Source organism: Anser cygnoides, chromosome 8 (assembly GCF_040182565.1).
Source record: "Anser cygnoides isolate HZ-2024a breed goose chromosome 8, Taihu_goose_T2T_genome, whole genome shotgun sequence".
Classification (NCBI taxonomy): Eukaryota; Metazoa; Chordata; class Aves; order Anseriformes; family Anatidae; genus Anser; species Anser cygnoides.
In genome coordinates this window covers 9328095-9346655 of record NC_089880.1, presented here as the reverse complement: position 1 = coordinate 9346655, position 18561 = coordinate 9328095, and the positions used below count along the sequence as shown (strand labels likewise).

Below are 18561 nucleotides of genomic sequence, written 5' to 3'. Positions count from 1 at the left end.
TTATGCGTAAATTCTGGCATTTGTATCATCATAAACTTATGTGGGACAAAATGGGTACATTTTCCTTAAGCATTTTAGGCCCACTTCCCAAGCTTTCAGAAATCAGACTTTTAAATACTGCATTTGACCAAAAGAACCTAAACATTACTTAATAGCCCTACATGCACATGATGCAAGAGGAGGAAAAAAAAATTTGACCCGTGCATACAGTACAAGACAAACTGTAACAATTGTCAAACGTGCACTGGACAAAATTTAAAGTTTATGAAAAGTTTTATTTGTTGTCATGAAAATAGTTTCAGAAGCACATAATTGTATGTGTTTTGCAGTCATCTTCACTTGGCCTCCTGAACTTTCTTGGCATTCTGTTTTTCTTTTGCCTAGAAAGCAAAGGGGGATACCGTTAAACTCTGATGAGATAGATCTACCTTCTGTAGCTTTGACTGACTAGTCATTCTATTACTGAACCTTCAGCACAGAATGTTGTGGAAAAAGACATTCAAAATGTATATTCAGATGCTTCAGAGGTATCCTACTGCTGGCTTACTACTACTATTATTTTATGTATAACAGAATGTAAGGATACATACAGGCATAAGTTTATATAATACAAAAGAAATTTTAAAGTTACATAATTCCTGAGGGTGTGGGAGCACTTCTTTTTAAAACAGAAAATTTAACTTTGAATTTTCCTACCTCCACTCATTTCTTTTAGCTTACAAATAACTCTTACTAATGAAAATATTTTACTTCTCAGGCAAAAATTATATTCAGATACAGAATATCTGGAAAATATTACAGGTGAATTCAAAATTAAAGGAAGATTTGTTCCAAGAAATGTAATCTAAGTGAATGTATTTCCTCTAGATGTCTGCAAGACAGCATCAAGTTGGGTGGGACTATTTATCTGGCTTGAGAGTAGGAGTGCTCTGCAGAGGGATCAGGACAGGCTAGATCAATGGGCCGCATCAAGCTGCATGATGCTGCGTCAGCAAGGCTAAATGCTGGTGGCTGCACTTGGGGCATAACAACCTCATGTAGCGGTACGGGCCTGGGGAAGTGGCTCAAAAGTTGCCTGGCAAACAAGGAGGTGGTGGTGCTGAACATGATTCAACAGCGTGCCCAGGTGGCCAAGAATGCCAAAGGCATCCAGGCTTGTATCAGAAATAGTGTGGCCAGCAGGATTAGGGAAATGATTGTCCCACTGCACCTTGAGTACTGTGTTGAGTTTTGGGTCCCTCACTACAAGAAGAGTACTGAGTTGCTCAAGTGTGCGCAGAGAAGAGCAACAAAGCTGGTGAAGAGTCTAGACAACAAGACATATGAGGAGTGGCTGAGGGAACTGCGGCTGTTTAGTCTGGAGAAAAGGAAGCTGAAGTAAGACCTCATTGCTCTCTGTAACTACCTGAAGGGAGGCTGCAGCAAGGAAGGTGTCAATCTCTTTTCTCAGGTGAAAACTGATAGGATGCGAGGCAACAGCACCAAGTTACATGAGGGGGAGGTTTACACTGGATATCAGGAAGAATTTCTTCATGGAAAGGGTAGTTAGGCTTTAGAACAAGCTGCCCAGGGAGGTGGTAGAGTTGCTGTTCCTGGAGGTATTTAAGAGACCTGTGGATATGGTGCTTGGGGACATGGCTTAACGGTGGACTTGATGATCTCAAAGATCTTTTCCAACCTAAATGATTCTGATTCTATTCTATGGGCTTCAAGAAAACACAGATAGTTCCTAAGAGCATTCACTGTCTCCTCCCCCCCTCCTCAACTATATATCAGAACATCATAAAACCAGACTAAAGTTACTGTTATAAAGTACTACTCTACAAACATACTCTAAGTAAGTTTAGCTAGATGAATATACTCATTAAATAATAATTAGCTTTTTTTTTTCGATTTAATAATATACAGATCTTTTTTGACGGGAGTTGAAAATGAGGGATACTGTCTACTGCACATCAATAGATATACAAGCTAGTACAATGATCTCATTACAATTTAAGTACTTGAATCGCCATATTGCTATAAACAAACTTTAATAACCTTGTCAGGGTGACAGACACACTTTAAAAAACACGCTTTAACATCGATTTACTATCAGGGTTTATATTATTAGCTAGATACTAGACAAAGGGCAAAGCAATGAGCCAGTGAATTGGTACTGGGACAAAGAAAATGAGAACAATTTTCAAGTCCTCTGAATAACCAGAGTTCTGTGCTGAGGTTGCCATCTAGCGTTGACAGCTAAATAAATCACCAGAACAGCTTTAAAGACTCCAGCTTGGCAAAAGGAATCAGCCTTGTACATAGGTATCTGTACATGTATACTTTTATTTTCGGTTCAAAAAGGGATGTTAAGGTAGCATGGCAGAACTTCTACTACATCGCTGGGGTTCCACATCACAACCTTAAAAGGAATTTTTTATTTTCAGAGTAGAAAAATCCCAAATCATGCTTGTACTGTAGATTTTATGTGCTGTAACATGACCTTTACCTGATACTAGATTGCCTCTTCCTCTATCACCACCAGAAAATTTCATTTATGTTATCAAGGAGGAGATAGAGCATGCTTTTGCATAAAAGTGTTTAATCTCCAATCTGTGTTAGAATTCTACTTCTTGAGAATCACAAGGGACTATCAGATAAACCAGCAATATATTTCAATGTAGCAGTTTCAATAAACGAACCCATGCCATTTATGCTGTCCTAGACAATTGACTGCATTTTAAAGTAGAAGGTATAAAAAATTACAGCAATACATTGTTTTGTTTCTTATAAATTCAACTAAAAAATACTCACTTTTTCTACTAATGGTATTAACTGTTGGTGTTCTGCTAAAGTCTTCAATAATTCCATGATGAAAGGTAAGTAGTTATGTTTTCTTCTAATATTTTCAATCTAAAAATGAATTTAAAACATTAACAGAATTATTATATGGTTGTTATATGAGCAAATTCACTGTGCTCAAAATAACTTTTTAAAGTGAGAAATATACAAAGAATTGACAAAACAGAACTACAGAGAATGCAAACTGACTTGCAAGCCTTATGCTAAAAGGAAGCAAGCTGGTAAGTAAAATGTAAATTCAGGACTGGCAGGTGAATTTATGTAAAATATTTAGCACATTGTCTTTCTAATACCCATCCAATTCCCTCAAATTAATTGCAACAGCCTCCCATAGACCTAACAGCTAGCTTTCTCTTGCATTTTTTCCATACTTTAATCAAAAAGCAAAGGCTACATACCTTATATCTTTTTAATTTTTGGTTTTCTTCTTCAATTAACATCTGGTATTTTGCAACTTCTGACTGTATAGAACTTAACATGTTACTACTTTGATCTGTATCCATAGGCTCCTCCTTCCACAAAACAGAAAGTGTTAAACAAAGTTAGTGCAAAAAAAAGTCTTGCCTTTTGAGTATTTCTATTACAGAAAGATTCAGTTTTGCTTACAGTTCTGGTAATATTCAAGGAATTTCTGCAGTTAATTTTAAGTGTATTATTTTTTTTTATTAGGAAAATAAAGGTTCAGTTACCGCAGCATATTAGCCAGGACAGAGAGCCACATTCTGTGGCCATCCTGTACTGAGTGCTCAAATTAGCTCACTTAGGTGATCCCTGGGTATCACCCAGGTATCTCCAGCACAGCATTGGACAGGTATAGTAATCCTTTTACTTGAAAAGGATTTTCAAGTAAAAATTTATTACTTGAAAAGGAGGTGAATAATAAAGACAGAACTGTCACCAAAGAACTACTCCACTACCTTAAATACCATGACTTACCTCTGCAAGTTGCCGCTGTAATTCTGCAATTCTCTGTTCATATATCATCTTTCTGTCAGACACAATAGCCATCAAATTAAACCTTATCTCGCCTTCACTGTATCTAAATAAAGAACAAAAAAAAAATCAAAATTAGTCTCAAATAAAAAAGCCTCCTCCAGGATTTCCTTCCATTATAAGGGAACACATTTTTGGAGGGCTGGGGAGGGAACATAAAGAGTTCTATTAATTGAAGTTGTGCTACAGATCCGATCCTGCCATGAAATAAAATCAGACCTCAGATTAGCACTATCCAAACTGTAACTCCTAATAACCTGCTCTTCCAAGATACTACTGTTCCTGCCTGTGGTCAAAAAAAAAATATTATTTGAAACTGTGTTCAAAAAAACAAGGCACCAGGAAAAAAATGATTTGGCTGACGACAAAATTTGTACAAGACTGCTGCATGCAATAGTTTATTTCTTCCTTACTGTTACTTTTTAGACAGTAACAACCTCATACGATGTGAAAAGTACATTCAACAGTTAGATTAACAGTCCTTTCGGAGTTTAAATTCTCCAAATGGGGTGTGGCAGTCATATTTTGCTTACCAAATAAAAGTCTCCAAGTAAAAGATTTTCAAAATTATTTCCTAAAACCAACATAAAATCAATTTTAACATGTTTAGGGCTGTAACCTGTGGTCACAGCTAAGAAGCTGGAAAACTTCTATAGTACCTTTTTCTAGCTTAAATTTCCAAAATAACCAACATACATAAGGAAAGCGTGTTTTTTATAAATACCAGATGTATGAATATATTTATTATCTGGTATTTTGAATTAAAAGTGCACACCCAAACTTAATCCATGGTAATGGCACTGAGTTTTTCACTTGTGAAGACCCATAGCTGTCTAACAGTTAAACTTGCTCTCATTTTTTCAGAGTACTAGCAGCATCTCTCTTCACTACACAGATACCTACTTTGATTAATCATACTGGAACACAGCGTATTTGAGACTTATCTATTCATCACATTTGGCTCATGTTGGGCAATAGGTTCTGAAGTCACGCTGTGATATGCGCATAAAATGATGCACAAGCTTCATTCCTTAGAAATTCAGTTGAAAGCCTTTAATTGAAGGAAATCAAGAATAAGGATATATTTTTTTAAACATATATAAGGAGCTGTATTTTAAAAGCATCATGATCATTTACTTTTGTATACGTTTCTCTATGACAGGCCGTACAGCACTTATCCAGTCATCTTGATTGCACGCACCTAGAAAAAAAATAAAAAAAATAAAAATGACTTCTTCAAAGCTTATTGCAAATTCAGAAGTTGTATAATTCTGGATTATGCACCAGCTTCAGATAGAATATGTAAAAGTTCTTCCTAGGCAAGAATCTTCCTAGGCAACTGCAGTCTCAAACTGATCACATGATCTTTTGGGGAAGTGGATTACACTTTTTTGAATAGCTATATTTAGATAACTTCCCAAAACAATAGAAAAAAACCCTCAGTTTTAATGGCAAAAGCATCTAACATTTACTGTGATGATAAAAAATAGAAGAAAATTCTAATTTCAATAAGAACACAAACCAGTGTAACTGCACAATAAAGGCCAGAGTTTTTTAACTGATTGGAAGTCTATAAAAAAAAAGGATGGACTCTTCAGAGGAAGAGCACAGCATATCATACGTTTAATAAGTATTTATATTGTATAAAAATGTAAGAGATAAGGAAGTCAAAGAGACTATTGATTTTCTTATTCCCTGTCATAATTAATTATTTTCCAATAAAAGTTTTGCTTCATTAGGCCTACAAACGTGACTAATTGTTCTAAAGGATGTGAAAGAGGACAGAAAAAGGGAAAAAAAAAGTGATGGTAGTCATAGCCATTCTATTTAGGTGAAATAAAGAGTTAACACTGCTTACGGAATACTATGTAAAAAGTCAAACAGAAAAAAAAGGATATACAATAACTTAGTCTCCTGTTTGTCTTGGAACCAACTAACGATTCTCAAGATTCTCTTTAGACTAACTAAAGGTAATTTCATAAATTGATAATGTCTTTCTAGCAATTTCAGGACCGTACCATAAATGAAAAAGCTTGTATGATCTGTGATCATAACAGTTATGCTATTGATAGATGTGCTGGTTGTAGTCAGCAGCCAGACTGAAGGTGAGACTTAGCAGAAAGCCATTACTCAGCCTAAAAATAAATAAAATCGTCAAGCACATTGAGAAAAGATGTTGGAAACAGAGTTTGGAACACTCTGGATTATACCAGAGTCAAAAGAAACTGCAGAAACATGATAGGACTGTAACTTTTCAAGATACAAGATGTTACACGTACCACAAGTTAAGGAAGACTACAAGACATGAAACAGGAACTCTAACAGAGAATAAAAATAAGCTTTGAGCAGCTATTCTCTCTGATATATTTTGGAAAATATTTGCTACCTATGGAGAAAGAGGGCAAGGTGTAAATGTCAGCTGCATAATGTACAAGTACATGGGATCAGCTGTACTTCCGCAAGAATAAATGATAAAATAAAGACATATAATTAACCTGTAGAAAAATAGCTTTCATAACATGACATGGGAATTGTCTTGGGTGACAATACCACAAACAAAAGATAACACTAGGACAAAGGGGAACAACACAGTAAGGAAAACAAAAAGCATTACATGGTTTTACCATTTTTTTTTTGAGACAAAGCTGAAAATAACTTATTTCCTTGCACAAGGAGAGCAAATATCCACCAACATACTATTGGTGCTTCTCAATTTGCAACAAAACTATTAAGGTATTAGAAGCCCACAGGATTGCATAAGCTTTTCATTTGATTACTGGACGAAAGGAGAGATAAACAGAAACCTAGTGGAAGCAGGAAGAAAAATGGATTTTCAGATTAACAAAAATAAAAAAATATGAATTACTGCACAGAAGTATGTGACTGAGTTGTATATTAAGAAAATCTATTTATTTTTAATAAAGAACGTCATTTGATCCTAAAACATATATACAACCAAATTGTTCCACCAAGTTATTGTTAAAATGAAGGATGTTCAGAAAAGATGAAATACTACCTAAATCAATTGGTCCTTCCCTTAATCCATCTAGTTCATATAGCCGTCCATTAACAGGAACATAGCTTACAAAGTGAAATGCATCTTCTTCTTTTGCTGAAGACTTTGCATCAAATTCAAACATCTGTTGTCTACAAAGGAAATGTAAGAAAAAAAAAAGATCTGAGATTAAAAAGAATTTGCCTGAATTCTGCCTAGCTGGAAAACATGTAAACACTTGCTACCTGGCAAAACTGTTGTGAACTTGCCGAATCACTTCTGAGTTGCTTAGTGCCAAACCTTTCATCTGAAATTAAATAAAAAAGTTAAATTGTAAGCCAACATATAAACAACACTGATACTTAAAATACAGAAAATAGTAGGCACTTACCGCAGCATCAAAACTTTGTGAAAATTCTTTAAATTCTGACAAAGTCTCTCCTAGATGGATATCTTGATGAGCGCAATTTAATAGCACACTCACTATGGCTTGAGTAGCACAAGCATTATTTATTACCTACAAAAAAGTACAAGCGTTGAGAATCGGCTCAGTACTGGTGACAAAAATATAGTTTAAATTTGGTAACATGTTTGGTTACACACACTGTCCTCACTGATTCACGTTACTGCTTCGCTCTCACACAAGACAGCAAATCTAGCTGAGTAGCCACAGGAACAACTTTGCTGTAGAAGACCAACGAAATGAACACTGAATGACTGTTGTATATTAGTCATTGATTAAACTAGCGTTTCACACCTGTTAGAAACTGTGTCATTCTACTGACTACCTCCCTTTTTGTCCATTAATAAAGGACAAAACAACAAACAAGGAAACAACAAAAAACAGGAACCCTCTGATTTTAGTGGAGTGACCAGTAAAACACTACTCATGGCAAGCTGCCCAAACTAGCACATAACCAGACCTGGCATTTTTTTCTTAAAAGGTTATGCTGGACAAAACTTATCAAACATCCTAGGGATAAAGTAATAAATTTAGAGGTGTTCCAAGATATAAATATTTTTTCCCATAGACTTTTTGCTGAATACCATATGAAATATAAATACCATACGAAAATATAATTTTTTCACTTGTTTCTTACTTCCCAATGTGCCTATCCTTTTCAACATAACATTTAAGTTACTATTGTGTGACTGTTCCTTAGACTTGTGCTAAATATTCAGTTTTTAGAAATATAAACAAACCCCTTCACATTACAGTCGTGCCTTTAATGGTTTTTAAATCCTATCCACACTAATATATATACAGCATTTAAAGAACATAAATGAGACCATAATACCAGAAAGACTTCTTATCAGCAGTTTTTTGCTCAGTGAGCTACAGACTGGGAAAAATAATGTATTTTCAACCTGTGAGACTATTTTTCAATTGAAAATGCTACTTAAACCTTAGGACTGAGAAAGAATGTTGCTTTTGTATAAAAAATGAAAATTATTTCGGGACTGAATATGAAACCACTTCCAACAAGAAATAAGGGGTGTGGGGGGGAAGAATGAACCCTCAACTCCCCCCAACCACAACAACTTTTTTCACAATCAAAACCATCACATTCTCCTCATTGAATGCAAACAGTTGTCAAAAGCAGACAGAAAAATCTGGCCATGTTTGCTTTTCTTTAATTCTCTTTATTTAAATTCTGTCAATCATCACTGTCCTTTGCATTGCCATTCCTGCTCCAGAAATTGTCTCAGAGACATCGCTTGTTTCTCTCGATCTTTTATGAAATCCAATTGTGTTAATACTACATGCCGTATCAGACATTTATTTTTTTGTACTTCATGACATTCTTAGCTCAGATTTAGTCCAGTCTTTATAGTGCAGATCATAAAGTAATACCAAAACACTTCTTAGTTTAAGAAAAATGCAATCTGGTTGTCTTAAATTATAACCAAGGGAGTCAGCTACACACGCAGAACAGATTATAGCACCTGAAACAACTTAAATAGATTGCAGGTATGCAAGCTAAAGGCTGCATTTCACAGTTAGGAAAGAAAGAACATGGAAAGAAGATTGGTTGAGGGTAGTGAAACAACAAACAGCAGCAGAAAAAGTGAATAACACAGACTTATAGAATGAAATAATTTGAAATCAATGAACTGTAACACAAAGGGAACCACGAACAATAGATTCTCTGCCATGTGACTACGGAGTGGTATCAGACACTGTTGTAAGAGAACTAGTTTGAAAGCAGGAGGATCTGAAGTGGATTACAGCGAGCCAGCCTGAAGCAGTGGTACAAACATTGCAGAAACTCAGCTGACACAGCAAAAAGGCAGGGAGGACAGGAGAGACCCCTGCAGTGAAGCGCGTGCTATTAAAATGAAGGTACTCTCGAGCAAACTTCAGCTGCAGAATAACTCATACAGGATATTAACGGCAGAGAGCACACCATGTGATGATAATTCTCACTGAAAAATCAAGATGAAATGATGAGTTGCTCTGGCAGACTGCTAACCCAACAGTGAATTCAGAAAGGGAAGGGAAAGTAAAAGAGACATTTTGAGTCTAGAGGCAGATCAGCACAGAAGCTGGACCAGCTGGACACAGGAGCTTGAACTAACAGCAAAAATACAAGGAAAAAAAATGAAACTCAGCATGGATTTGTGGTCTTACACTGAAAGGCAAATATTGGACATTTTTGTATGCCAACTGCAGTGTGGAAGTAGTCTGCTAAAGTGTACAAGAACCATCTTTAACTATCTCGTCTTACTGCTAGAAAACAATACAGAACAAATGCAGATCCTAGACCAGTGCTAATGAAATGGAAACAAGTTACAAAACTTGAAATACTCCAGAATACGTGAGGGAAAAGGAAGAAAAAAGCAGTAAGAAGAGAGTGCTCCAGCAGAGCAACAGAGGGAAGGGCAGGTGATCGATGTAAAAGGACAGCGTGGTGCTGGAGTCAGACGACAAGGGAGAAGTACCTGGTGGAAGGAGGAGGTGCCCAGCTAGCAGCAGCCCACAGGCAGGGCCAAGTACACTGACCAAGGAGGTGACTGTGGTACCAAAGGTAGACGAGTGCAAGGCTTACTTGTTACGCAGCTCAGCATCCTATCACCGCATGCAGCCAGTCCAACAACGCTGTACATGCAAGCTATTACGTCCTTTTAGAGAGAAATGGTCAGGATGTCCATCTACCCCAACCAACTTCTGACGTATCTCCGTTACTTAAGGTGTCTCAGTGTTGACCGAAACCATTTTCTACATTCAGACAGCATGACAGTACACACAGGTTGTCCTAGAACAAAACTTTTCAGCATAATATTTTGAATTGAAGAAATTATGGAGGATTTTCTGCATTTGTCCAGAAATCCCCAAACTTGCTGTATATTTCTGTCCAGTAAGTCCTGGAGCATTTGAACATTGATTTGATCAGCATTCAAGGATTCTGACTTAAAGCAGACATCCGTATTTGAAAGATTTTGCTGTTGGAAGCTACAAGTTCCATTTAATAAGATTTGAAAAGGAAAAGAAAAGCGAACAAACACAAACCAACCACCAGTACATATGCACTAGTAAGATGCAGAAGCCAGACTCAACCCCCCTGAGAAAACTGCTGAATTGCCAAGTGACGCTTAGCTTAAAACAAACCATGGCAAGGAGCTACTTGGCAAGGCTATTTTGTCACGCTCTCCCATTAAGGTTCACAACTCCATAAGCAGACACCTTTCCCTAAGAATCCAGCTCAAGTTTCTGGGTCAGCTTACGGTTGTAGTACTTTGAGTCCTCAAATTACATCCTCCATCCGATGGATTATCTATTCTGTTTTCCAAACAAAATCTCTGAAGAGCCCTGTGCCGTAACAGGGTAGGCTACGTACCCAGGGTAACAGAGTACGGTGGTTTTTTTTCCTGCTACAAAAAAGACAGGGAACTCCTGGAAAGAGTCCAGTGGAGGGCCACAAAGATGATACGGGGCCTGGAGCATCTTCCCTATGAGGAAAGGCTGCGAGACCTGGGTCTGTTCAGCCTGGAGAAAAGACTGAGAGGGGATCTTAACAATGTGTATAAATATCTGAGGTGTGGGAGACAGAGGGATTTGGCCTACCTCTTCTCAGAGGTTTGTGGGGATAGGACAAGGGGCAATGGCCAAAAGATAGAGCACAGGAAGTTCCGCACCAGCATGCGAAAGAACTTCTTCACGGTGAGGGTGACAGAACACCGGGACAGGCTGCCCAGGGAGGTTGTGGAGTCTCCTTCTCTGGAGATATTCAAGGCCCGTCTGGATGCCTACCTGGGCAGCCTGCTCTAAGGAGCCTGCTTTGGCAGGGGGGGTGGACCCGATGATCTTTCAAGGTCCCTTCCAACCCCTTCAATTCTGTGATTCTGTGATTCTGTAACTACTAACACAACCAGCAAATCTCAAGGGTTTACATGCTAAGCATCAAAGAATTATAAAACAGTTGGCTTTACAAAGCCCGATGACAAAAATTTAGCATTAGGACCACGTTTTGAAACTTATTAATGTTTATAACTGCTAACTAACTTACTTAAGTCATCCTTTGGTATAAAAGTATAGTCTCCCTATCATTATATTCCATTACTAAAAATCTCTTTCTGATTTTCATCTGGTGTGTATCCAAGTTCATTTAATTTCTTATGATGTTATCTGTTATCCCACGTTTTGCTTTAGCATGGGTATCTGGTCAATTTTAATGTTACCAAGCCTGAAAATGTCAAAAAAAATTAAGCTTGAAATCAGCTGAAGTATTTGAAATTAAAAAATAATAATTATTTAATGTGCTCTAATTAGTGGCACAAAGATACCTACAAACCCAAGTTTTTTTATTACAGTATCATTAGCAAGATTTTGCTTCTGAAGATATAGACTTTTTTCCTGATTAATGATGTTATTGTTTTATTATCACAATTATAACATTCTATCATCACAATGCAACACAAAGTAAATACATGGCACAAAATAAATGCATTATATCAATACTTCAGTAATAAAAACTGAAAGGGTTATTAAAATAATAATAAAAAAGTATGCAAGTCTACAGCTACAGCTTTCTTTTCTGTCAAAAGATGCTTCCACTTCCACAGCGGTCAGCACAGAACACAGCTATTCAAAACGGTGCTGAAGACAGCTGAATGCATTGAGTGGTACAATCACGTAACCGCTGCATGTAAAAATAATGGCAAGGGCCTACTGAAACAACACAGAAATCAGGAAATTCAGAGTTAAGGCTGAAATTGTATCCTTAACTCACCTCATTGTGCCTAGGTATCCTAGCTCAAAGGGTAATTCATCCAGAGTTCTGTGGCCCCAAAAAGAGGGCCAAATCATACCTAGGCATAACAGGGAGGCCAAATTTAAGATGAGTGCACATAAAACTGACCAATATAAAAAAAAAACCTTTAATATGCATGCAGATTTGACAGACTTTAAAATTCAACTCCTCCCCCCTCCCCAGCATACTCATGATTTAACCTTGAACAAGATCAAATTGCCATTTAAAATTCAGCTTCAATATCATCATGAAAGTGGGTAGGAGCAAAGTACAAGCATGCAAAAGCTTCTTATAAAAATCAGGTTTCCTATCACAATTTGAAAGTTGTTTTGCTGGACAGGGTATAGGAGTTGTAGCCTCTAATATCTAAAGTTTCTCCCCAAATTAAATAAATTTCAACATATAATATTCGATTAATATTGAACAGAAATGGAGCTACACTATTAATATCATTTCTTTCCAATACTGAATTGTTGTTGCAGATTAACAACTTAGTCTTGCTCATAGAGGATTTGGAATTTCATTTTAGAACTTCTCTGCAGTAAGATGTATTATACCCAATCTCTTTAGATGATAACATTTAAAAGAAGAAAGTGTATCGAAATGGGAAAGAAAGGCAATCAACGAACTTAATGAGATCTTTGTTGCCCCAGAGTCACATTAGAACAGACTGGTAATCTTAAAAGTCATACAAATCTTGCTAACCCAAACAAGGAATCTATTTGTCCTGGGCTTACATCCTATAAACGAACATAGTTACCTTATTGATCACATTTTTTTTTGAGATGCTAAAAATAATAAAAAGATTCTTTAAAGATAATGCCCCTACCCTCCTCAAAGCCACCATATTATTGGCCTTAAACATGTAAGGGGAAAATAAACTAAGAGGGACGCGAACCCTGCTGCATGATAGCTGGGAGAAGTTGCTATTTTACAACAGAAATCTTTAATAACAATGTTTGTCTTCCCTTCTGCTCCCAGGTGACTCAGCAAGATTCACAGACTGTGGTTTCAAGAAATACAGTAACATCACCTCTACCGTACGAGAAGCTCTTGTTCCCACTCACCTTTTACCAGCTTTGGTCTGTACAAACTCTCATTGTGAGACTAAACAAATACATCTCACAATGTGGCAGTAGACTAACCCAGAAACATAAGCACAGGAAACCTACAGAAAACTGTTTGCTAATGATCTGCACTGGCTCATGGAAGTTCAATGAGCATCTGAGCCATCGCAAGAGAAGACCAGAACCATGCAGCCAAAAGGAGGCAGGATGGGAGGACCAAGACTTCCATATTCTAATCAGCAGCAAATATTCAGATCAGCCACTTGCTTGAGAAAACACTATTAATCCTCAAAACACAGCTCATCGAGTTAAAACTCTCACCTTAGAGGAAGTCAGCCTTTGTTAAAGCTACCAGAACTAAACAGGTGCTACACATTCCTGCCAAAATACTGAAACCAACTTCTTTCATTGATCTCTCGACTTTTTAAGTTTCATTTCTTTGCAGCTATTTCACTAGACATTCAGTCACAATACCTCAATCCATGCAAAACTGATCTGATGTGAAACATAAGCTACATCTGTAAGAAATGTTTTGATTTTGCCAAGCCAGCATACTCAACAAACAGATCAAACTAAAACATTACAAACAGATTATAATTTTAATCTCTTTTAAAGTTACTTTTGAACTATACATTCAATGTCATCCAGTGAAATAACTAGGAACTATTATTTTAAAATAGGGAACACTTCTGGAAACTGCTTTCCACACTTAAATTAATGAGTCAGACCAGCACACCCACCTTGAAGAACTGCAGGTGAAGGAGGAAGGAAGATTAGAAAGGTCCTTCACCTCCACAACAAGAAGTTTAACATGTTGGGATTTAATTTTAAAAAGCAAAATATGAATGCTTCAATGAATGCTACAAAAGAAAGAAAGCTTTTTCACTGTTAGCCTGGAATTTTTTTCGTATTTTTGTTTGCAAATCTAACATTATCTAAGTTTTCTGATGTACATTCTGCAAAGCCAAGTTAAAGCTCAAAGCTCTTCTTAGCCACTTGCTCTTAAACAGTTGTCACATTCCAAAAAGGAAAATACAGGGGGGGAAGCAGATAAAGTTGAGCAAATAAATGCTTTCAAACTTTTGAGCTGCTGCCTACTCATAGGAAATGAGAGATGAAATCTCTTGCATGAGGATAAATTTGTGTTCATCTGAAAAAAAAACAAAAAAAAAAAAACAAAACCAAACCAACCTTTCTGCATTCACATCTGAGTTGCTTCCTCCTGCCAAGTAGCTACCCTTTGACAGTTGTATCAAGGATTTTCTCTGAGGTTCTTTGCAACAAGGCTACTCCATAGCCACAGCCTATCGATCACTAACAATAGGTTTGATTACGTAGAAAGAATAACCTAAAATGGTGCCTATGATGCCAATCAAGCTGTAAAGACAAAGGTCAACTACTGCTGATCACTGTATCCAAGAACGATGGGACACTGTTTGGCAGGATTCAAGAGCTGCAGCAGGGGAAGAATTAAGAAATAGTATTGAAATAGCCCAAGGAATAAAGTCAGCCACAACAGCATGAAACAGTAAGGTAAAAGGATTATAAGAGAAACTAATTAAAGACTATTATCTGCATAAAAGAAGCACATATACAGAGTAGTCAGGTGAGCCATAAATATACCTTCTGGTTCCATTGCTTTCCACATTTCTGTTTTTAGCTAGGAGCGCACAGACAATTCTTTATATCCTGAAATTTACGTAGAAAGCACTTCTGCGTTTGTAGAAAAAAACATGAGTGTGCGAGGCTTCTCTGAAAGCCTAATGATTTGCCCTTTGATATGCATGCTTTGTGTTTAAAACACGTAGTGCTATCATTCTTGTTTGAACAGCTTCAATTATGTCTTGAAAAAAGTTTTAAAAAAAATATTAAACACTTCTGCTTTCATTCTGGTCACTTTCTCTCGATTTTTTTGTTTGTAAACAATACCTCAATGCACACAGCAGCCTGTCAAAGGTAACACAGAATTTCAGTACTACGCTGTACTTAATAAAATGCAATGGATTACATAGGCAAAAACAATCAACTCAATTTCAACTTTCTGATTTAAATACTTCAAACTTAAAATTTACAGACCAAAATGGTCTATAAAGTCTTAAAGAAAAGCACTAGCCCTGGAAACATATTGACCTGACTGCAGAGTATTTGATAAACACAAGAGACAAGAAATGGAGTGAAATAAACATTTTTTCCTATGATTTGTTGAAAGTGGTTTCAAAAACAACAAACACAAACAAACCAAAACCAACCAACACATCAATAAAAAAAGCTAACTACAAAACAAGCCTTGCTCCTTCTGTCAAAAACTAAATAATTCTTTATGGTACAGAAGAGTTGCTTGCTCTTATGCTCTTATTTATTTTGTCAGCCCTCTCCTCCTACATGAGCTTTACTTTCCTATACCTGATGATATTTTTGTCTGCCTTGACAGATCAATCAGATTCGCTTTGCTAATCATCTTATACACTGTTTCTTGTCTCACAGGACTTGCTGGAATTTATTCCACCTTGCAAAACGTTAATTTCTGTGTACATTTTAACAAAATGCTAGTTTACCTTTCAGTATTAAAAGCTCTGTTTCGTGACACATCTAACAAAAATACTGAACTTGCCGTACCTGTTTAGCAAAAAATATTGTATCCAGTCTGGAATCCTGAACAACAGAACCTGCTGGTTCCTCTCCAGGCTGCCACTTGAATAGGAAAATGAGCCCGTGTACTGGCCTAAAAAATAAAATTGATAGGAATAAAAACAACTGTATTGAGGAAATGCATCAAAGCCAGAAACACATACTATAATTTAACCGTATGGTGCTACAGTAATTCTGTTAATTATTTCTTTCTGAACACTAGGAGCTCACACTGGAAATTTTGGACATGGTCTTTTAATTAGGCAGAACATACTTCAGACTTCTTTCCACATATGCTAAACAATTCCAATCTGAATTGGCATTTAGTAGTTTTCCTAAGTCAGGACCAGTTTTTCTGGTCACTATAATAGTTGCACAACGTCCTTTTGAATTTGTTAGTGATTGGGAAATATTTTGATAGCTATTTACCAATCGTATATGTGAGCTGGAACTAAAGTTTTGATATTCCTTTTAGGCTTAAATAAAATATTCAAAGAATAGGACAGCTCTTATGAAACTTCACGCTTTGAGGTATCGTTCCAAGAAGATGCTTTTCTCCTCTACTAAAACCATGTCTTGCTATTCATACTGCTTGTCTTGCACTGAAATAGCTTTTCCTGCATGCGGCACTGTATTCAGTACTCACAGCTACATTAAAGCAAAAACTTATTCATTGTATAAGTTTGAAATTAAGGTTATCTCCACAAAGGTGCCACAAAAGGTTTATTTGCAAAAATGTGAACATGCTACTGTGCTGCATAACAAACTCTTCTTAACTTCCGACAGCATTAACAGTAGGTCTGTTGCGGGAATTTGAAAAATGCTACATGTTAATGTATCATTATTTTTTAAACATCTTCAAGTTATAATGTTGTATCTGTAGATGGGAAGGAAGGAAGCTGGTGAGGACTCAAGACTGTGAAGATATACAACTGACAGTAAAAACAAGCAACGCTGTTACTTTATGGACAAAACAGGTAACATTCCAATGGAGCACCAAATGAACTATGGCTCAGGCAGCAAATAATCCACTTCTGAAGTAATATTTCTGCCATTCAGGTGCCACTTGCGAAATACCTTCTGTGAGGCAAAAAGAATCTAAAATCGTACCTTCCATACTGATTGCTACCTCTCTGGAAAAAATAAACATACAAGTGTGGCCTAGGCCGGATGATTTTTCCTCTTAAAATCTTGCTTGCAAACATAGGTTAACACTTAACGCATAATGGAGAGAATGGCAAGAGAATTACTGCTGCCTAATGAGGACAGCACTGTTCCCTATGATATCAGTCATCGTCAGTTATGACATGACTATTTGCCTTCACAAACAGTTCTGTGGGAAAGATGGGTTAAACAAGTGCCTAGCTACAGTAAATTAATTTATTTAAGACAGCAGATAAAATGCCATGTTACACAGGGAAGAAGGGAGATAAGTTTTAAAAAAACAATGACCAAAAGTTAAGCAATTTGTGAAAGGATGTAATTCAAGCCAATGACAAAGTCATCAGCAGTTTTTCACGTTCTAGTTGCTATTATCATCTCTTCCCATAAACAGAAAAGCTAACTTACATACCAAGGCATTAATAAAAGGTCGTTTAATTACCAAGTACTTGATTAAATTAGGACTAGAGGGAATGGCCTCAAGTTGCACCAGGGGAGGTTCAGGTTGGAAATGAGGAGACATTTCTTCTCAGAAAGAGCAGTCAGGCATTGGGACGGGTTGCCCAGGGAGGTGGTGGCGTCACTGCCCCTGGGGAGGTTTAAGGAAAGGTTGGACATGGTGCTTAGGGACATGGCTTAGTGGGAATACTGATGGTAGGCGGACTGTAGGACCAGATGATCTTGGAGGTCTTTTCCAACCTTAAGGATTCTATAAATCAAGATCCTAATTAACTTCTGGGGAAATTAGGAAAAAAAAAAAGCCACCTTCCTGAGTTTAGTACATTTCTTTTGGAGACTTCACAGGAGTGTAAACTAAAAAAAATGCATGTTAGAGAAGAAAGTTCCTTACTTCAGTTTTTCAAAATTTTCTGGCTCCAAGCTCCATATTTCTTCAACTTGTGCTCCTCTACAACCTGAATAAGGAAAGAGAGGTTTTCTCAAGTGCTGCATTTAAAAGGGGCGTAACCAATAAAAAAGGGAAGATTAATCTATTAGTTAAACAGAAACACAAGCGAAGTGCGCCTAGACTTTGTGAGGAAAAAAAGAAACGAGATGTGACAGTGATTATAAATTAATGGGCAAAATCATTTTGCTCCTATCACCAAAATCCCCACAGACTCACGTGCCGATTCTACCACACAACCCCTGCGCTGCTAGAGCTGCTAGAGCTATTAAACGCGCGTCAGAGCAAAATTTCACCTCCGAGGAGCGGAGGCAGCCCCCCGCGGGCTGCCCACCTCCCCCCCGCCCTCTGCTCCTCCGCCGGGAGGCTCCGAGCGCTGAGGGGCCGGGGCTCGCCCCCCTCAGAGGCCGCCCCGGTGCGCAGCCCCGCGCCCCCTTCCCGCCCGCCGCCGCTCCCTCACCGAAGCCCTTGATGAGCTCGGTGAAGACGCCGGGGTCGCTCTCCATGAGGCACCACTCCCCGGCGCTGCTGCCTCCCGACATGGCGGCGGCTCCGAGCCCTGAGGGGAAGGAGGGAGCGCGCGAGGGCCGCCACCACCGGCACCGGCTCCGCGGCAAGGCCGAGGCGCGGCGCTCCCTTCCCGGCAGCCCCCGCAGCCCATCTCCGGGGCGGGGCCGGGCCGGGCCGGGGCCGGCGGAGCTCCCGCCTCCATCCGGG

General features: G+C 37.9%; 1 protein-coding gene across 1 annotated transcript; it reads right to left on the bottom strand.

The window, feature by feature from the left end:
• Window positions 1-254: 254 nt before the first annotated feature.
• On the bottom strand, window positions 255-18545 carry UCHL5 (ubiquitin C-terminal hydrolase L5). The gene is made up of 11 exons (XM_048080307.2): window positions 18305-18545; window positions 17791-17854; window positions 15768-15873; window positions 7224-7349; window positions 7078-7139; window positions 6854-6984; window positions 4975-5038; window positions 3781-3883; window positions 3243-3356; window positions 2797-2895; window positions 255-380 (listed from the first exon to the last, which is right to left on the bottom strand). The coding sequence occupies exons 1-11, from the start codon at window positions 18384-18386 to the stop codon at window positions 336-338; spliced, it is 996 nt and encodes a 331-aa protein (XP_047936264.2). The 5' UTR covers window positions 18387-18545; the 3' UTR covers window positions 255-335.
• Window positions 18546-18561: the final 16 nt, after the last annotated feature.

Bases quoted from the DNA above. Each gene is read 5' to 3' on its own strand.
- UCHL5 (XM_048080307.2), bottom strand. From the start codon at position 18,386: ATGTCGGGAGGCAGCAGCGCCGGGGAGTGGTGCCTCATGGAGAGCGAC. The intron at 5,039-6,853 runs GTAGTATTTCAT...TTTTTTTTCTAG, and splicing joins GGAAGGACCAATTGATTTAG to GTGCGTGCAATCAAGATGAC. The intron at 381-2,796 runs GTGAGTATTTTT...TTTGCTTTCTAG, and splicing joins TAATACCATTAGTAGAAAAA to GCAAAAGAAAAACAGAATGC.